Source organism: Micropterus dolomieu, linkage group LG14 (genome assembly GCF_021292245.1).
Source record: "Micropterus dolomieu isolate WLL.071019.BEF.003 ecotype Adirondacks linkage group LG14, ASM2129224v1, whole genome shotgun sequence".
NCBI lineage: Eukaryota > Metazoa > Chordata > Actinopteri > Centrarchiformes > Centrarchidae > Micropterus > Micropterus dolomieu.
Genome location: NC_060163.1, coordinates 13,125,892 through 13,146,672, shown reverse-complemented (window position 1 = coordinate 13,146,672; position 20,781 = coordinate 13,125,892). Strand labels below are relative to the sequence as shown.

Genomic DNA, 20,781 nt, shown 5'->3' with positions numbered 1-20,781 from the left:
CCAATAAAAGCCGACAACTTGCACAAAACTGGACCCCGAAACCAAAGCAGCTAAATTCATTTCAGTTGTTAGTTTTTCCTACTTGTGCCATGTCAAAGTGTCTTAAGTGAATAACATCAAATTTGAGCACTAAAGTGCAGTTTGCATTTTATAATTTTAAGTTTCACACATTGGACTTTATTAAGGACAGATATCATTCTTTAGGCTTTATCGCGTGTAATTATGTAATCTGATGGCCCTGTGTCAAAATGTAACACATTTATTATGTTAATGTTGTGCACAGTGTATATTGTCACATGGAGGTTTTTCCTAAATAAAGTTGTGTTTCAACAAATTAGCTAATACCAACAGGGAGTAGGCCAGTAGAGAGGTACAGGTTGGTGTCTAGGTCTGCTGATGGGAACTTCAGAGTCAACAGGGGTCCAAACAATTTCGTGGATGGGTTCACAAAGCCTGTCTGTAAATTAACACCCAGATCCTCATGTGTAGATGGATTTTTGTTTCTCCTGTTCACACTGGCCACAAAGTGATGTCCTCATGAACATATTCAATGCAAGTGAACTGAGAGAAAATCCACAGTCCACAAAGCTGATTTGTAATCGCTTAGGGAAGAGGTCTCCGCAGTCAGTGTGGACAGGCAGGACAATCATGTAGTTAAAATGACTGAGTACTATTTTGTATTTCAGTATTAGGCTGTTTATAAAAATAGATATTATAGCCTGCATAATTTTTCATACAAAATATATTTGAACAACTGGGTGTTATAAACATGAAACAAATACAAATTTACAGATTTTTTTCAAACCTCTAGATAAATTATTAGATACTATTTAAATTAAAAAAGATATCCTGTTTACACCCCTGTATGTTTTTTATAGGATAAGAGTTTTACAAAAAGAAGTGGATATCACATTTTCCTCAGTTTGATAACATAATCACAACCACATGTTCTTTTTACAGGCCTTTTTCTATAAATAAAGGGAGGGGTTGGCCCGTCAGTGCTTAACCTCAGGTTGTATTTACTGTGAAGGGCACGCCACTAAATGCATTTCCCATTATTTTCTGTCACACATCATATGTATCGTCGCAGCAGCTCGTCCGGCTGCAGTTTGCGCGGCTCGCGGCGCCACTAAATCCTTAATTTTCTCTGCCAAATATGGACTAGGAATGTCCAGGGTGACGTCGCGTGTCCGGGGAATGCGGGGTTTGTAAACCACATTTATTTAACTACGCCTTCTCCAGTCTGAGGTCCTGGTAGGCATTACACAGGAAGAGAGTCGGGTAGAGAAAAAAGGGACGCCTCCTCCTCCTCTCTGGGCGGATAACGGTGTCCAAGAAGTTATTCGGGACCGACGGAGACAAAAGCGCCGAGAACGTCTTATCTTGCAGGCTTTGTCGCATGTCCACCGCTACTTATTAATGCTGTCCGCGTCCCCGCTGTGTCACACAAAGAGGGAACACTCGGCTGAAATCATATCATGGACGACCTGGGTAAGTATTAGTGCTGCTCGTCGTTTCATGCGTTTGTAAGTAAACGCTGAGATATCTTGAGGGGATCTTTGAGAAGGGGGTGGTGTGCCCAAACAGAGGAAATAAGCTGTGCTCATTTTGGCACTCACAGTGGGGCAGAATTTGCTTTCATTGTGTGAGGCTGTGATATAAAGATTAGGCAATATTTTCAGGCAGAGAAAAGCAATAAATATAACTGTCTTACAACTTCCATTGTGTACAAGGGCTTTTTCCTCATATTACATCTTATGCTTTGATCCAGTTCACACTAATTCTCTCTACAGTGTGCTGTGATTTTAAAACATGTTTAGCTTTCCAAGCAAACAGATGCGCGCACACACACACACGCACACACACACACTGACACCAGGTAACACAAGAACTGGTGGGCTACTACATTACTCATGTGTTTGCCTGACCGCCATTGAGTGTTTGTGCATGCCCTGCAAATTCAATAAATTCTTTGTAAATTAGATTTGAAGGGGTCAACAGTGGGCTTTCCTCATCATTAACATGAACAAGTCAGGGATGGAGAGAAGCCACAAATGTTCAGCAGAGTGTTTTCCATGTTGAAGACATCAAAGAGGAGCAGTGACCAGCATCAGGGAGCACGACTGGTTCTGTCTTTTTTATTGTTTTTTTTGTGCTAGATGTTTAAGGATTTCTTCAGGACAACGTTATGAGAAGCTGACTCTTTCTGTTTGGGAATGACTGTGTCTGTGCCTGAAATAGTCCGGGGCCTCGATGCCATTTCAAAAAAAAGCCACAGAGTTCAATGGAAATAGGAAAGCCTTTCTGCCTCGGCTGCCCATCTCTAAGGGACTGTCCACTTCAGAATTGAGGGATTTATGCTTTTCAAGCAGAACTGGAAGGAATGGCTAAATGCGGCCAGGCACATCTGGGTACATCTGGATTGGATTGCACACGGGGAGTCAGAGTTACTGTGTGAGTGTTAGTCAGACAGTGGCCATGTTCAGGACACTCGGTTTATGCCGTGTTGTCCAGCAACGTTGTAAGTTTATGTATTGGATGTGGCGAGGCTTTCGGTGAGAGAGACCACTTGTTGGAGAGGCTTTTGGCCAAGACAAACAAGTCGACATGTAGCTCTAAATATGGTCATAATTCCCATTGAGAGAAGTTCAGCTCCTTATATGAGCAGTTCAGTCTGTAAGTGTGTGTGTGTGTGTGTGTGTGTGTGTATATAAGAGACACAGCAAGGAGGAGGAGAGTGAGTTGTATATTCACAAGATTCTCACCACATGGTCGTACCAGAAATGTGAATCATCTGGGGCAGAAGTGGCCACAGGGATGAAGTAGGGCAGGATAAACTGGTTTTATGTTCATTGTGTCACATAACTGATTGCCGCAGATGCAGAACAGCACTTTACCAGAGTGAAAAAGTCTAGTGCATTAATGAAACTTCCATGATATGTGTAAAGAGGCTGCCAGAATCTGAGGTTAAGAGTTTGTTTTTGATGTTGAAAACAGCCGATGAGAAAACAAGACACACCAAGTCCGTCTGGGTGCTGTAGTACATGGAATAAATAATGTAACTTGTGGTGTTCACAACTGCTGTTTTAAGGTCAGGGATTAACTTTGTTGTTCAGCTCTTAGGACAACACGAAAAAGAAGTTCTTAAAGTTCTCAGAACCCATTTACATTTTGAAAGACCAGAGCATCTAGTAAATGGACCTTGTGGTGATTTTTTTCCTTGTACTGCATTATGTTGCCAAAAACTCTCAAATCAAAGCCAAGTTAACTGGGTTATCTTAATTGACGAGGTCTGGAGCACACGGTTGTAATTAAGGCTTCTTTTTTTTCAACGAAGTACAGCACCTTATTGAATAAAAATGCTCTAACTATAACCGTGTGCACGGGTCGGAGCTCTGGTGTGGCCGATGTGTGGTGAATCCCTCGCTTGTAACTGGTTTTATGCCGCATCCTGTTCTTAAAATGGTGTCCAGTAGATAAGTGATTCCCAACCAGAGGTACCTCTGCAATCACCAGGGTGTATATGGTGTATATATGTATTGTATATTCATAACTGATAAACTACCAGCTACAAGAAGTTGACTGCACAGGACGCGCCTTCTACCAACCAGAGTCAGTCTAAACACTATGAGACACTGCTGGGAGTGTGTCAATAGTTGTTGACAAGCAAGCACAAAGGTCAAAACAGATAGCTAAGAAAGTGATGGATAAATGGTTGAATCCAACTTCTGCCACACTGTGTTTAAATTTGATCTACTGAAAAAAAGAATACCTAACCTAAACATCAGCTGTTCCAAGAGAGCACTAGGTTTTATATGAAAAAAAATAAGAGTTTCCATTTTTATCTTATTTACCCATGAAGATCAGTTTATAAGTCATGAGGAACAGTATTCATCCTATTAAAACAGGTTCTGGAGGGAGCTTTCTTGTGTGAAAGAGCCTGAAAACCAAGCAAATATGGATGCCAAAGGCTGTCGTTCAATGTAATTAAACCCATATTTAAAGGATGCGGTTGTGTTTTGTCTGTGAACAATATTTTAACCATCACACAACTAAATCTGCAATCATACAACCGTCTTGATGATTTGAACACTTGCAAGTCATTAACATCTCTACCATCCATCATATGACGTGAACGCAGCATGAAGTCTGAGAAAATTACCCCTGATGATGTCATAGTGATGTCATCACTGTTAACTCAGATTGCTCTTAGAGACTACAATTTTATTACAGACACCCTGCATTAGAAATTGGGGGCATTAAGTTTGTATGATGTTATATGACTATATTGGGAAGATAGATAGATGCTACAAGTCCCACAACTTTTAGCAAGTGCAACACTAAATCACTGGATCGGCTCTTTAATAATTTTAAATAATATCCCATTTAAAATCCATTTAAATAAGAGCACAGTCTCATCCTTGGGTGTCAAATACAGACACTTTGTCAATCTTTCTTAAAGTGATGGTATTTGACGCACAAGGTACCTTTCAGCGTATGTATGGGATGCCCTGGGCTTTCAAGTAACTCCAATGTAACCCACCCGCAGTCACGTAATGTACTTATTTCAACCCAAAACATGAAGTTGTAAACCATGATCTTTTCCTAAACCTAACATTTTGTGTGCAAAAAAACACATTTAGAACATGAAGAGCGGCAATGAAGGTCATCTAATAGGGCTGTGAGTGTATATCAGTTAAAAAAGTAGGGAATCACTGAATGAATGCTTAGTGTGGTATCAACAGGAGTGTAGCCAAAACAACAGCCTCTCCTCTACATCTTAGTAATAATTCATGTTCAGTGCACTTTTTACAAACTCCAGCTTCGGCCTTTAGTCGCACTAACACAGACTTGTCAGGACTATGATATCGTACAGCGGCAGAGCATAACTCTTGAGCAAGTTCAGTCTCTCTCAGTGTGCGTGGGTGGAGGGGATTTAGATATCAGATGCCAAACACTCTTCCTCTGCTTCCTTTCCATGCTGGCATGTCTTAGATATGAACGCAGAAATGTTTGTGTGCTCTAATAACTTCACTGTGTCGATAGATTATCTCTGGGTTGCGCCAATTCCGACTATCCTGTCCTCTGACTGATTAGCGTCTGAGGATGCTCATTGTCCTCCATGTTGTGTCTGACATCTGGGCTGATTTGCTGCTGCTGTATTGGTCACACAGGCTCTCTGTCTCTCCTTAGGAGTGCCTGAGCCACCTAACTACCCTCTCAGTCCTCGTATTGTTGTGTTTGGTACGTAACTGTCTATGCATGCGTTTGCATGTGTTTCATCCTGTCATTTACTTATCTGTCCTTGACTTAACTTTATATGTTTTGTCATCCAGTGTGTTTTCATCTCCATCTGCACTGCATGGTTTTTACATCCGTTTCTTAACTAATATCTCTTCCTACTTCCCTTCGATTCTTCAAAACAAACTGATAACATTCATAAATATATAGATACATTATGGGGTAGTTAACTGTCTTTAATTCTTATTTTTTAAAAACCTAAATCAGATTGTAAATCTAACCAAACGTTCATCACATTCATGTTGCTATGTGTTACATTATTTTTTTTTTCATCTTATTGGGTTTGTCTTCCACCTCATTCCTACAGATGCCCTCCTCGCCGATCTGGAGAACACTGGCTCTCCTCTAGCTCGGTGTCCTGTCCTGCTCACCTCTGAGCCTCCCCAGAATGCTGATTCTGCCACCGAGGACACCCCCCAAGCCCGGCCACCTCCTCCCGCCTACACCCCACAGCAGGTAGACAAGTAGCTGCCAGCCATGGATTCATACCAATGTTCTCATCGCAGATTCTGATTGATTTGGATGATTATAATATGTACATATTCTCAATGATTTCACTGATTGATTGTTGATGTCTTTTGTCTCTCAGACTGTTTCTGCTGCAATGAAATCTACCCAGAACCCCAACCCTGACAAATTATACAGGTAACTCACTCCCTGAATTTAAAATAAAGCATCATCTGCATGGAATACATTTCTCAGCCTGGTTCCAGGCCTCTAGATTGCCACCCACAACTCCGATTTATTCAGTATATATTATTTTTAAAATGAGTGAAGTGAAACTAAAAGGCCATACAGTCAGATTATCAGGCTGTACATTTCTGTGAATATAAAAGTTGCTTATAAGTCATTTTTGTCATTTTGTAAATTTTTGACAATGATTGTTTTTGGATCTTAAACAGCTGTTGCTGCTACATCGCTCATCTGCGAATGGACAAAGTTCATTTGAACTATGATTCATGACAAAGTGACCACGACGAAGCCAACCAAATTAGTGACAGGGTGTTTTCTAATATTTGTTCATCTTGACTTTCTTGTCTTTCTCACAGCACAGTGTGTAAACCGCGCTCTCCCCGCACAACAGATCCTACTCCAACCTTCTCCTCCTCCTCACTGTTGGGAGGAGGTCTGAGTGAACTGGACCATCTGTTACAGGAGCTGAACGCCACCCAGTTCAACATCACAGGTTAGCGTGTGTGTTTTCATATCTCTGTGTTGTTTAACTGAGGTGGATCTTTTCTCACTTTGCCTTTGTCATCAGATGAGATCCTGGCCCAGTTCCCTTCTTCTAAGAAAGATGACAGAGACAAGATTAAGGATAAGGCCACGACCTCCTCTTCCAGGTACCAAATCCATTCAGTTTATTCATATCTAAAGAATCAACATAGTTCACTGCAATTTTAGTGAATGTTCTGCACTACAAACAACTTCTTGTAGAGAGGGCTGCACAATAAACCACAAGATAAATTAATGAATTAGAAAGATTCTTGAAAAGTCCTCATATTGAAAGAAAAGTGTTAAAGAACACACACACAAAAAACCTACACATTAAGTTGTGCAAATGCCATAATCTTTCATTATATTCAAACATTTTGATGAAACTGTGTGCATCTTAATTAACAAACCGAATTACAGGTGGCTTGTTGAAATAGTTGCACACTCTGGGCAGGTATAGTATATAGTAGAAATTGTGTATTTTGTAGGTTTATTAAAACAATTGAAGAAGTGCTTTTTGTATTCCAGCTCTGCCAAGCCTTCAGCGACATCAGCCACACTGGAACTGGACAAACTGATGGCTTCTCTGTCAGACTTCAGAGTCCAGAGCACAGTAAGGGTCCCCGCAGCAGCATAAAATGACACAGAGAGGCCATTTTTTCCAGGCTTTAACACAGCTCACGCTGATTCATGGTGGATTTATGAAGACGTTCACTTGACTTCATGATGACTTCATTGTTAATGTGTGGCCTAGCCACAGCACATGCCTCGTGGCATAAATCAGGAGGCTGTACCTATAGTCTCACAGAGACTCTGAGTCTTTTTTAAAAACACATTTAAGCCTTCTTTTAGGGTTTTCCTACATTTTCCAGAAATACTTCAGACAACTTCCAGTGAACAGCGATGAATGGGCTCGTGGTGAGCCAGCCTATTATAGTTCCTTAATGTTGTGGTGTGTTTATCACCAGTCACCAGGGCCACTTCCTTCACATCATGCAACTGGCATTATGGTTGCATGTCATTCCTATCAAGTGAGGTCACTATTAATGGAGGAATTTTATCTTTATGTCTTAATTGTTAAACACTCTGATAAAATGTTAAGTTTGAACTGAACAAGCTTTTGCTGTTCTGACATATGTTTTAAAAAGAAAAAAACTTTCTCTCACATCATTATATGATTAAAAATCAAATTTTACTTTGACATTGCCTGTATTTCGCCACTTATCCACAGGCATTTATAAAGATACACTATCATGCAACAAAATGAGTACCTCTTTCTCTTTTACCAAACACACTACATATTTGGGCACATTAATTTCAGACCAACTGCAGCCTGATGAGAAACCCTTGGAGAATTTGAATCCCAAAGACAGATGTGCCATCCATAGTTTTTATTTCTCTTTTCCCAGCCAGCTGCACCAGTCACCATCAGTCCAGTGGTGACAGCACCACAGCAGCCCACCCCCCCACCACAGCCCTCATCTGGCGGCTCATTGGACAGCATGCTGGGGCTGCTTCAGTCTGACCTGAGCCGACAAGGAGTTCAAACATCCTCCAAGGGAAACTGTTCAGCTTGTCAAAAGCCAGTAGTAGGACAGGTGAGGTATCAGAATAAGTCCATATAGAAATGCACAAAAGTGTATATTAAGATTGTGACTATTCAGTTTTTCTAATATTTGATAGTACCGCTGGCACATGTTCCAAAAATTAGGAAAACTGGTAAAAGCTTTGATTCCAGTTACAGTTACTGTAATAATAATTTTTGCCAGCAATATCAGTTACTTAATACTTTCATGAGAGTAAGTATAGCATCATTCATAAAGAAGACCTTTGGAGGATGCTGTTCATTTATTAACTTTTGTTTCCTCATGCAGGTGGTAACGGCTCTTGGAAAGGTGTGGCACCCAGAGCACTTTGTGTGCACTGAGTGCGAGACAGAGTTAGGCAGTCGCAACTTCTTTGAGAAGGATGGACGGCCGTACTGCGAGTCGGACTACTTCACACTCTTTTCCCCTCACTGCGCGCAATGCAACAAGCCCATTTTAAATGTGAGAGACTTGCCTGTTTCATATAACTCTCAGCTCGAATGAATACCCCAAACCACCTGAAGCCATTTAACTTTCCATTTCTCTTGCTGTTTAGAAAATGGTCACCGCTCTGGATAAGAACTGGCACCCAGAGTGTTTCTGCTGTGTGAAGTGCAGCCGGGCCTTTGGAGAGGAAGGTAATGGGCGGCACACACTGCATCCTGTCTGGGTTTAACACACAACTGTTAACAGTGAACTTCAGCAGGGTCATACGTACGTGCAGCCCTAAAAATACACTACACAACCTATTGAACACACATACCATAACCTTGCTTTAAGCAGCTGCTAACCCCCTTGAAACATTTAATTTAAATGTTTTTCAAAAGTGAGTTAATGTTCTGTTGTGAAGGCAGGTTCACCCTGCCAAGAATTCAGGGAAAACACTGAATCTTTGGCATGAAAATGGCCAAAGCAGAACAAGCTTCAAGACCACAAATACTGATGCCTTTAATAATTCAGTAAAACCGTAAACAATTATAAACTGAGTGAAGTTTGATGTTTCACAGACCAGAGTCACATGGAAAAGTTTTTTTGCAACGCATTATCCAGTTCATTTAATATTTATCAAAGAAACTCTTGAACTGTGTAAAGCTGTGACCGTATCGTCTGCAGGTTTCCATGACCGTGAGGGCCAGCAATACTGCCAGCAGTGCTTCTTGACTCTGTTTGCTTCCCGCTGTCAAGGCTGCAGCCAGCCCATTCTGGAAAACTACATCTCAGCTCTCAACTCTCTCTGGCACCCACAGTGCTTCGTATGTAGGGTGAGTTTGTCTCTGTGGGTTTGAAGGCCGTACCAATGCTGGTAAAATGACCAAGAGTTTGATCCCTGGTGTGTTGTGGTCGCATTTCTTACAGGCTTATTCTGAGAAAGAGTCAGGAGAGAGTCTTAAAACTTGTGGACCTGTGGAGTTTTCTTTCAAACAAACAAAAGTTATGTTCACATAATTTAACATTCGTGTGTATCCTTGAAGTCTTGCAAACATGTTGGATGGATTTCCCTCCAAACATTAGCAAAGCTAAATTTGTTTAACATTTTGAAACCTGTATTCTTTACATCTATGTTTACTTGTTAACAATATTCTTTGCTGCCTTTGTTGACACATTGCCGTGTTTTTTTTAGCATGTTTCCACCACCTGCAGATCAGTGGAATGGTGTTAAACCACTGGCAGGAATGTGTATCACGTCACCTGCGAGACAAACAAAACAGGACCCACTAATAAAACAACTACTCTATAACGGTCAAAAACTCCACAGGGTACCTTTAGATTTATCTTGGGGTCATGATCATATGTAAGTTCATGTAATGTGCAGATGTTCAGGGCCATTATGGAAATTTTAGAGTTTTATAATGGCATGAAGAAAAGTTAACATTGTACGATGACACACACACACACACACACACACACACACATATTGCATATGTTGGGCTTATTTAAAGGCTGATTAAAAAATTAAGTAAATTAATGAAAGTACAATAAAAGTTTAAAATGTAGTATACTCCACCACAATAACATCTGGGCACCAGACCACCATCAATGTAGGGACATAAAATTCACAAAAACATTTGAACAGTTATGTAAATTTATGAGTAAAATGTGAAATTTTGTATTTCTTTTAAATTAAACAGAGTTTAGATGGTTCCTTTTTTGTAAGTGGGTGGGGTTTTGCTCTGACAATTTGGATTTATGACCTCAGTATTTCTAATAGCCTCGCTGTGGCACTAGAAATTGGTGATGGGATCTTTCTGAGACCAATGAACAGATGTTTGTTTCATATGATCTCTTCCTTGACCAAGACACTTAACCCACAATTCTGACAGTGACCAGATCCGACAGTGTTCGTGATGTGTAACTTGGAGTGTGTAACTGTGTGTGTGTGTGTTTGTGTGCAGGGCGTTCCTGAAAAAAAGCTCTACTCACAAATCTAAAAATAAATTTAAAGTTGGGATTATGTCATGAGAAAGTTGTCGTTTCACAAAACAACTTTCTAATTACAGTTCCATGAGTCAGGGCTCTCTGCTGACTCACTGCATCTTTCCTTTACTCTCTTCTGCAGGAGTGCTACAGCCCCTTCGTCAACGGCAGCTTCTTCGAACACGAGGGTAACCCGCTGTGTGAGGCCCACTACCACCAGTCCCGTGGCAGCATGTGTCAGGCCTGCCAGCAGCCAATCCTGGGCCGCTGCGTCACCGCCATGGGGGCCAAATTCCACCCCCACCACCTGGTGTGTCACTTCTGCCTGAAGCCCCTGAGCAAAGGCTGCTTCAAGGAGCAAGAGAACAAGCCCTACTGCCACCCCTGCTTCATCAAACTCTTTGGTTGAGGACACAGCAGGACTTTGACCCCAAGTGAAGAAGCTATCTGAGTTCTCAATTTGTTTTTTTTACTGCGGGAATGAGGGTTGAGCTGGTCTCTTACTTGGTTTTAAGAATATTAGAGTTGGTAGAGGGAGGGGATAACAAGAGAATCATCCAGCCCAATTCATTTCTGTTTATTTCACAAAAAAAAGACTGCATTTTGACTGGCAGTGTGAAATGTAACTCTTGCATTGGTTAGAGGGATTTAAAATGATGCCAAATGATTTTGTTATGTATGTAAATCTATTACATGCTGTATTGATTCAAATTGAATATTGAAAATTGAATTCTTTTGCCAAAGGTAGAAAAGAAGCAGTACATTGAGAGCAAATTTATTGTTTCAGTGAAGGACTGTTGTGCAAGGAAATCCCCTTTAATATATTTGCTTTATATTGCAAAACATATAAGTGACACTGCCTCTGCATTTATATATTGTATTCTGACTGCTATATATGTTTTTGTATAACAAACTAAACTGTCATGTGTTTAATGTCAGATATTTTGCATTATTCTTTCACTATCGCTCTATGCAATTTGCCAAAGACAATTCCAAAGAAAATAAAGGAGAACACGACTTGTCTTGCTGTTTCATTGGTGAATTAATCAAAGGATCAACTGGGAAATGTGAGAAAATAGGAAAAAACAGTGAAATTCCTTTTGAAGCATATAAACACTGACATTGTACAGACATAGGTCAGCCCATATAAACAAGTAACATTAATAACAGAAACATCTGAACAGAGTCTATAAAGAATGTAGAATAAAGACAGAGTCAGTAGAAAGAAATACATTTAAATGACAATGGTGAGGGGAAAGTTAGAGGTTATTGTTCACTTAAGATGTTGAATTCATGACATAAAGCCAGACATTTCATACCATTCCTGTTATACACACTCCAAAGAAGGGAAAAATGCATCTCAGGCCTTTCAAAAAACACAGAGAAGGTTTAGTTCCCACATTTGTTAATGAAATACAAAGTCTTACAGTTGATTAATAACTACAGAAGAAAAATAAGTGATCAGTTATTTCTATATCATCACCACAAACTACACAGTTATGATAAATATGCAACGTTTTACTGATCAGCAGTGGTGAAAATGTACTAAGATCCTCTACGTAAAGACCGTACCAGTAAAGCAGTGCTACACTGTGAGCAATGCATTTTCCAGCTAATCCAAGGGTGGTTTTAAATAGTTCATGTAGCTCAAGAAGTAAGAGAATGTCATATCCCATAAACACTTAATCCTTCAGTTTATCAGATCAAATTCAGAGTCAAAATCACCAATTTTGTAGATACATGGCTTTCACTGGACAGAAAAGGTATAACATATTGTAATCTGAAAAGTAACTAAAACTGTCATAGAAATGCAGTGGAGTAAAAAGTGGAGTAAAAGTACAAAGTTTACACTGTGACCACTAAATGTCGCTGTTTGCTCACTGTTTTCACCAGACCACCCGTATTCAGCTCGAAATATTTTACAATCAATGGCTCCTTCCTGAATGTCTCCGGGTTTTGAAAAGAACAAAATTAGTAAGTTTAAGTTATTCAACAGACTCAAAACCCAATAAAATATTAACACAAGTGTGGCACACGATAGACGCGAGTCGACAAGTAGCCTTCGTGAAGCGTGTTGTGTTCACGCCTCTGCACCTCACAGGTGAGTTCATTTAAAAGTTAATGAGCATCCCTCGCTGTCTGACAAGAGAAAGCAGGTAACCTTGGGAAGGAAGTCACCGTGACTCGTCGACTGTAAGCTTAAAAAAAAACAAAAAAAACACACATCTGAAATACACAATGTGTGATTCAGAACAGCAAAAAGTAAGTTTTAATATGTTTAAATAGTTGTATTGAGCAAGCTGCAGCCTCAGTTTGGGGCGAACACAGCGTGCTAGCAAGCTTATAAGATATTTACTGCATGCTAAATAACCATATGGGTCTGATGCCATACGCTTGTACAATGGCTGCTGAACCTTACATTTTCATAAATAAATAGAATACAGTGATTTTTCTTGACAATGAATACCATTTCCTGGCTTGTTCTTTTTGTTCTGTGTCTTTTGGCTTTTTTGTGGTCATTATATATTCTTGTCAGGGTTTTTTCACTCCCCACATTGTTTCCACCCACCCAGCAGGCTGAAAAGGTGTCTCAGCCCCAGTGGCCTGAGAATGGAGATGAGTGGAGTGATGGAGAGGATGGGACGAATATGGACTGTGGGCTTCTGCAGGCCATGGCCGAGGAGGATGAGGAGATAAATGTCTACAATGAGGAGACATTTGGAATGGGTGTGTTGATGTTTTACTTTTCATCATTTCCCAGACTATCTGAAATGAGTATATTCATTTTGTCCTCAAACAGGGTAACTGTTCTGTCAGCTTCTGCGGCAGGTGTGCTGATGCCATTTGAACTGTTTCTACACCGTAAAGAAAACTGAGAGGGAACTTGAAATTTTAAAGGTTCTGCATTTTGGGAAATACTTGCCTAAGACTTAAATGAGAATTTCAATGCCAAATCTCAAGATTTTTATCCCCTTAAGAAAGAACCAGCCTAGCTATTTCCACATTTTCCATGTGCTACGTTTACAGGCTGCTGGCTCCAGCTTCATATAGACAAATTAACTTAATTTCTGAAGTTTTGGCTTTGCCTTTGTTTAACTCTTATCTTATCTTTAACTCTTATTGTTTAACTCTCTCATTTCTGTTAATATACAACTTAGTTTTACTCAATTCTATCTGCTTAAAGTTAATAAGCAGATTCATAAACATCAGTCAAGAGATGACCAACTTAATAATAATTTAACAGATTGAGATTTTACAGTCTAGGGGATTCTGAAAATTGGTTTTCCAGCATTTCACAACTAAAAATAAACACAAATTAACAAAACTGTCTCACTTTGTAATGGATCACACATAATGCTGGTTAGTTAGGATGCCCCTCAGTTTTGTTGAAGCAAGAGATTGGTGTAGTTTGTTGCCACAATGTTTACATTAAAATTCAAGCGGAATTATTATTTTTTGACGTGCTACAGCATACACGCATAACCAGCTCTGTAATTAAGAGACCAAAAGGGAGTTTGATTGATGGCATCCCCCAGTTTTACATTAATGTCAGAATACCGTTCAGCATCAGTCTACGTAAAGCAGCATCTATTATAGGCAAAGTAGAGCCACAGACTCTAAACAGCAACACACATTAGCTTTCCCGCTAAAGTGTCCTTATCTAAAAATGTCTTGTCCTTCACCACAGCTTGTATAACGAGTAACCAAACGAACATTCACTCAGGAAAAGTGCTCTTCCAATGTCGGCTTGCAGGCTAGAAAGCTAATTAGCTGCTCAGCTGCAAAGTACATTAAAGATACCTGCAAATGTCACTTTGGTCTGGTCAGATAAGTTTCCTGTGGTATTCCACCAGCACTCAAACACAGACCGGTCCCTCCAGCCACCCAAGACGAGAAGGAGCATTTCTGATATTTGTCCAGATACCATTTTTTCTAATCTAAAAATACTGAAAACAATTAAACATGTTTTTACAACAAAGGATGACTAAATATGATTTGAGTTGGGCTTTAAATGCTGATAATTGATATTTCTGGCCTAAAAACGCTAAAGAATACACATTGTCACTGTATTTCTATATGTACCTGTATCTTAGATCTTGATGCACATGGGACTACAGAGGGCCGCAGCAGTAGTCTCCTTCAGTTTGGAGAGCTGCTGCCTCCGCCACCCCCACCCCCTACACCCCCAACAACACCACCACCACCACCACCACCACCAGACCCAAAACCACCTTCCCGCCACAGCTCCCCCTCCCCTCCCCGACAGAAGCCACAGTATCTGCCCCGGGCTCCCCTAGGGTGGCATGGCAGAGCTAGGGGAGGAGGGCTGGGTAGGGGCCAAATGTTTGAAGACCCAGCTGTGATTAGGACAGTGGAGGGGCGCCCAAGCCTCAAGGTGATGCATGTTATTTGTCTGACATTTGGGATTTGACAGTTTTCCTCATAGCAGCTTGTCTTCATTGTGATCTGATTTTGCTTTTAAGAGTCTTGACAGTGCCATAGTGGACTGTGGAAATGCCATGTACCACAAAACCTTTGTGGATAATGTAAGTGACAACTTTTAAAGACATTTTATCACACGTCTTGTTTGTACTGCTAATGTTTCCTTTCATTGCTCGATTTTTATTTTATTTTTTTTATGTCCTTCAGCATATGGAACCCTCTTACAGAAAGACTAGAAGAATCTCAGGATCAATACTTCAGGTTAGGATCACTAATGAACATATTTATGATCTCTATGATAGTGGGTCACTCAAACAAATGTCGTCTTTTATTCTGTTTTTAGGACAGTGCTATAGTGTGTGTGATTGATGGTCACAGAGGCAGAGGTCAGGACCTGACCTCCAACTTCCTGGATTTGCCCTATCCTGTCTCTTCCTTCAGGGGCAGGAGAGGGGAACCCAGAGGATCCTACTCCAGAAGACTGTTTGGCCAAAGAGGTCCCCCTCAGGTGGAGAACTCATTTTACCAGATAATCATTTATTTTAAAGGAATAGTTCAACATCTTGGATTTTTTTTCTTGCTGAGAGTTGGATGAGGATCGATACCACTCGTATGGATTTATGCATTTATTTTTTTCACTGAATCTTAGTTTTCTCTTGCAGATGCATGCACCCATGGTACCAGGATCACCCATCTTCCCACGTCAACCCTTAACCCCACGGCAACATTACAATCAGGTTTATTCTGTAATAAATCAGACTATTTTGATACATGAAGTGTTTTGAGTTAGAATTGAGTGCAACTACGTGTCTGTCTCAAGCCATGTTTTTTTTTTTTTTTCGTGTTGTTTCAGACAGGGGGCTTCATGTTTCCTACAAACCGACCCTGCCCCTCCACTCCTCAGTCTCTGACTCCTAAGATGATGCAACTTCGCTTTGGCGCCAACTCGCCACGACCGTCCCCCTTTTACAGCCCCTCGTCTAATTCAGTGCAACATTTCAGGTGTGTGACGATTCGCTGCTTTGCAGGAATGTTTGAAGTATTTGTCGGCAAATAGTATCAAGTATATTTAAGTCTTTGGCAGTCTTGCTCATCCCTTCATGAATATATACAACTCTTAATCGACCTGACATTCATAAATTTTGTACAATCCCACCAATTACTACCTCCTGGAGATTAAAAAAAAAATGCAGCTGTACACACCCAAAAACTACCCAGCTGAACTTGGGTATTAACTTGAAACGTATCGCAGTATATTAACAGATTCTTTATGTTAAGGGTAAAGCGGAGTAGTGATTTTACTGGAGGCCTAAACATAACCCACCTTGGCATAAAAGGACGTGACTGCAGACTGATGTAGGCTGTACACTCAATTTATTGATGCGTCTCTTACCAAAGCTCTTGAGATAAAAGGAAAAACTGACAGCTTCTTAAAGTGCAAGTTTACAGTGAAGATCGAATGAGAGAAGCATCTAAAAGAAATACAAATGAAACCCTAAATGAAAATGATTAAAATCAGACAAACTGAACTAATACAAAGACCACATTCCGAAGATGTAGTAGTACAACTGTGATTATTGGATCATTTGGTGTCATAATAAGCAAGCATCTTTTAATCTTTGACTTTGTACATGTATACCGAGCCTTCCATCCAATTTTTATGGAAACTGATGAGCGTTGAATGCATCCATGGAGCTTTTGAATGTGAAGTTGTCTGACCCACAGGTACCCGGGTCCTGTCACCCAGCTCCACCCCCAACATAAACGACTACTTAGTCAAAAACAACACATGTTCCAAAGGTTGGTGTTAACATCACTTAAAGATTTTGAACCTGTTTCATATTGAGTATGTTATGAGAGGGAATAAGCTTGTTTATAGAAAAAAATATGACCGGATTGTAGAAAATCTGAGGCCTGGGATCCTTACTGTAATCTTATGACGGGGAAAGAGAAGGAGTGGATCACCAGGCTGCAGATGATTCAGCTGCAAAGTGAAAATCCATACCTTGAGGACTACTATTACCAGGTAGGAAATCTTTGCTCTATTGCCAGTCACTGTCACTTTCGTTCCAAATAACCAACTTGTGCTCCTCCAATATTTTTTTTTGTATTTACTGTATCAGATAGGCCAATTCTTGAGTACATGACCAAAGACTGAGCATTTAATGACTAGCGTATTGAAACTTTGTCATAGGAGTACTATCGGCGAATAGAAGCAAAGATGGCAGAGGAAGAGCTGGGCATCAGGGGCAAGAGGGAGCCACCCAAGCTCACCACACCTTACATCACGAAAACTGACTCCTACACACCAGGTTTTTCTCTCCTCACCTTTTCATGCTATTAGACCACATTATTTTGGTACCTGATGTTGCCTAGAATCCTGCCATACTCTTAATACTGTCATTGCTACTGTTGTGAAACAAAGGGTGTAATTTGTTTCCGGTTGATTTTCTTACACTCTTAAGTCTCTGAAGATTTTTGTCTATCCGCCATAGTCCAAATGAGAGAAGATCTCAGTTGATACACATCTTGATACGGTCACCTTCAGTTATTACCATGAACAATAAGGTTACCAAGAAGTAGCGGGTGTGGTATTTGTTTTTTAGCTCTTATTTTTGCCTCTCAGGCTACATACAGGATGCCCTACTCTGGTGGTGCAGGTTGTTGGGGATGTATGCAGCCAGAAAGGAATGCCTGCAGGCACTGGAAGAAAGCACTGCCAATTTAGTTTTTTATTTGCAGTTAATCTCCATGAGACACCTTATTTTTCTGTTCATTTTTATTTAATTTACTTCAATGTGCACCCCATCCCCAATCATGAAAACAAAATGTAAAAACAAATGTAAAAATATTTTCCTCTTCCAGTGGTGCACATTGAAGGTTCTTTGGGTCAAGTTGCTGTGTCCACATGTTACTCTCCTCGTCGTGCCATCGGTGCAGTTCATGCAGTCCAAGCTCAAGCTCCACTTGAGGTAACTGTTTTTTGAGACAACTTCTGGCATCTTGGTGCATTATTTGCAGTAATCTGCCTTTTCTGATGCTGAGACTTTTTTTCCAATTAACAGGAACTAAAAGACATCAGACAACAGCGGTTAGAGGTCCTTAGCAAAATAGAAAAGGTACCTTTTGGTTACGTATTTAGATGCAGTGAGAATCTTTTTGTGTTTTCCTCTGCCTTCTCCAACACATGGTCACACCTGCCTGTTCTACCCTGCAGTTGTTCATAGTACTATTAGAGGTGGAGGAGACGGAGAGAATGAAAACCACTGTGTTGTCTGAAGCTGAAGAAAGAAGGTTGATGGAGAAGAGACAGAGGAAAGTGGAGCACATCTACTCCCAGCTGCAACACCACAATCCCCTGTGAGTTATACAAGAAGTGATGCGTCTTGTGTGATTGTGTGAAAATTAATTGGGCTTATTCTTGTTTTTAGTTTGTAATGAAGCTATACCTTTCTAGTTAACATTTTGATGGATACTGAAGCAACTAATTTTCTCCAATGTTTGGTGTAGGGATTCAGGAGGGGAGTTTCTTCCTTTCCTGCTGGTCTCAAAAGGCAAAAGGCTACTTGCCCGTCTGCTCCCGTTCCTGAAACATGATACTGCACTGAAAATCTTGAGCATTGTGACTTCCAAACTACCTATGCTGATGAGCAGAGATGCAGAAGAGGTAGGGTAGCTTTCTGCCCTAAAGTTTTAAATGTAATTTCTCAGCAGTGCTGCTTTTACAGATTTCCTCCTGTATTTGTAACCAGATCTAAACTCGAAGGTATATTTCTCATCTTTATACATAAACAAAAACGCAAATCCTGTTGTGGTGTTGTAGCAATAAAAGGAAATGAATGCTTGTTTTACGTAATGTAAAATTATGGGATTAATCTGATCACGGACCTCGTCTCTCTTCATATCTAGGCCCTACCAGTGCTCTACCCGCCTCTACGAAATGTGATTGGAGGCCTGACATTTAGTCAGCTAATTGGGGTCCTCAAAGATCTCACATCATCAGAGTCTCTGACAACACATGACTCCCTCACGCTGGCATGTCAGAACAAGGTCTGTGCTTTATGTTGCTGTTGGGCTTTTTTGTGTGGAACTATTTTTGTCTCATCATTTCTTTTTCTTTCAGTTTGGACTGTCCTTATTGTATGCTCTCCTGTCCCAAGGAGAGAAGCTACTGTCCTCAGGCGTTCCTCTAGAGCCCAGCATCGGTGACTTTGAGACCTGGTGGGGATATTAAACCTAATATTCCATAATGGGAGATCCTTTTTACATCCTTATGAGGTTCAGACATAGTGTTCCTGTTGTCTCGTAGGACGGACACAATATTCCAGGTGGCGGGACAGCTTTCACAATGTTCACTGGTGGAGCCGCTCCTCATGCCCTCAAACCTGCTCACTCTCTTCTGCCGTTACCTGGACAAGCGCACTGTGTATCAGCTGAAAAGCAACATGGAGTAAGTTTGTTTTAATACAAGAAGCAGATATTTGTTACTGTGCGTATATAGTGGACGTAGACCTAAATATCATTACTTTTATCGATTTTAGGTCTGCAACCGGATTCCTGGCTCTTCCATCTTAAGATGGACGGAAGCTGATGAAATGTTCAGCTAATGACCAGGTTGTGGTGAGCACTAGAGTGAAAGGAGCAGAAGCACTGCCCTGACAAACTCCTCGTTGTTCACTATAACTGAAGCTATGTAATGTTCTCAGACCTGCGTTCAAAATGCTTTTGCTTTATTTTTATTTTTTTTCCCCCCTCATCCCCTCACATTTCTGCACACTCAAACTGTTTCCCTTTTTATTTCCTTTATCTGATCTTTTTACTTTCCTCCCTTTGGTCTCCAGTAGGTTACATCAGAATGCAATTTATTCTGAAATCACAAACCTGATGCTGCTTTTTTTTTTTTTTTCTTTTTTTTTTTTTACCTTCCAAAACAAGTGTTGCCATCAGATTACCATATACTGAGTTGTAACATTACATGAACTAGCAGATGGAGCTGACTGAGTTATGTGGCTTCTAACCACTCCACGCTTGCATGTTTCCACACATCAGTTAATGGCAGTTACATTCAGTAACAAGAAACTTGAGCTATCACTTAATGAGAAATGTTTGTTCGTATATTGGTTACCAGACTGAGGATTGTGTAGTAACTTATGAGCTCAAACTATGTTCATGATTATAATAACCATTAAGGAAGTTGGCATGGTCCATCAACATAGGTCATGCAATTTTTTGTTTTTGTAAAAAGAGATTGTGTATACGTGTGTATTGATACTTAAAATGATGTATTTGATGTAATTTTCCATCTTAGATATCTCAGTTGTAAAGATTTATTTATTGTATTCATTTGGAAACAGGAATAACTTAAATTTCACCCTTGTAGAGCACTTGCAACACAAATAAAAAAAAAAATCTTCAAAAATGCTCAGCTGTTTGAGTCTGCAGAAAATGCACTTTCATGAAAGTGAAAGTCCTGGACATGAGATTTTATTCGTGTAATTTGGCAGGGAATCGGACAGGCATTAAGAATAACTATAAATGGCCAATGATTCTCATCTGCTAATGTTTGCTATACGGGGGGGGGGGATTATTTGATCCCCTGCTGATTTTGTATGTTTGCCCACTGACAAATTATCAGTCTATAATTTTAGTGTTAGGTTTATTTGAACAGTGAGAGAATAACACAAATCAAAAACGCATGTCAAATGTTATAAATTGATTTGCGTTTTAATGAGTTAAATATTTGACCCCTCGGCAAAACATGACTTAGTACTTGGTGGAAAAACCATTATTGGCAATCACAGGTTGGATGTTTCTTGTAGTT

The 20,781-nt window shown here is 40.2% G+C and overlaps 2 protein-coding genes across 4 annotated transcripts; both read left to right on the top strand.

The window, feature by feature from the left end:
- The first annotated feature begins 1,278 nt into the window (after positions 1-1,278).
- Positions 1,279-11,539, top strand: LOC123983315 (transforming growth factor beta-1-induced transcript 1 protein-like). 2 transcript variants are annotated; one of them, XM_046069534.1, is made up of 12 exons: positions 1,279-1,491; positions 5,194-5,244; positions 5,609-5,757; positions 5,891-5,946; positions 6,351-6,487; positions 6,563-6,644; positions 7,045-7,129; positions 7,926-8,114; positions 8,391-8,564; positions 8,659-8,740; positions 9,216-9,364; positions 10,660-11,539. In XM_046069534.1, exons 1-12 carry the CDS (start codon positions 1,479-1,481, stop codon positions 10,924-10,926), a joined length of 1,434 nt encoding a protein of 477 aa, XP_045925490.1. In that variant the 5' UTR covers positions 1,279-1,478; the 3' UTR covers positions 10,927-11,539. The 2 variants fall into 2 exon arrangements, with proteins under 2 accessions (XP_045925490.1, XP_045925491.1); XM_046069535.1 differs by lacking the exon at positions 5,194-5,244 and having other exon boundaries at positions 1,281-1,491.
- A 1,096-nt stretch (positions 11,540-12,635) lies between these two features.
- patl2 (PAT1 homolog 2) lies at positions 12,636-20,381 on the top strand. 2 transcript variants are annotated; one of them, XM_046069532.1, is made up of 19 exons: positions 12,636-12,779; positions 13,091-13,244; positions 14,612-14,913; positions 15,002-15,064; positions 15,168-15,221; positions 15,304-15,468; positions 15,623-15,697; positions 15,814-15,962; positions 16,686-16,760; positions 16,863-16,986; positions 17,155-17,272; positions 17,826-17,932; positions 18,026-18,079; positions 18,178-18,320; positions 18,471-18,627; positions 18,870-19,010; positions 19,084-19,181; positions 19,270-19,410; positions 19,502-20,381. In XM_046069532.1, the coding sequence occupies exons 1-19, from the start codon at positions 12,756-12,758 to the stop codon at positions 19,533-19,535; spliced, it is 2,178 nt and encodes a 725-aa protein (XP_045925488.1). In that variant the 5' UTR covers positions 12,636-12,755; the 3' UTR covers positions 19,536-20,381. The 2 variants fall into 2 exon arrangements, with proteins under 2 accessions (XP_045925488.1, XP_045925489.1); XM_046069533.1 differs by having other exon boundaries at positions 12,707-12,779; positions 13,094-13,244.
- The last annotated feature ends 400 nt before the right edge of the window (positions 20,382-20,781 follow it).

Excerpts from the sequence above, each read along its gene's own strand:
- LOC123983315 (XM_046069534.1), top strand. Across the intron at positions 5,758-5,890 it reads CCGCCTACACCCCACAGCAG|ACTGTTTCTGCTGCAATGAA; the intron begins GTAGACAAGTAG and ends TTTGTCTCTCAG. Across the intron at positions 6,645-7,044 it reads GCCACGACCTCCTCTTCCAG|CTCTGCCAAGCCTTCAGCGA; the intron begins GTACCAAATCCA and ends TTTGTATTCCAG.
- patl2 (XM_046069532.1), top strand. The coding sequence starts at position 12,756 with ATGTGTGATTCAGAACAGCAAAAA. Across the intron at positions 15,963-16,685 it reads AATTCAGTGCAACATTTCAG|GTACCCGGGTCCTGTCACCC; the intron begins GTGTGTGACGAT and ends TCTGACCCACAG. Across the intron at positions 18,080-18,177 it reads TCCTTAGCAAAATAGAAAAG|TTGTTCATAGTACTATTAGA; the intron begins GTACCTTTTGGT and ends TCTACCCTGCAG.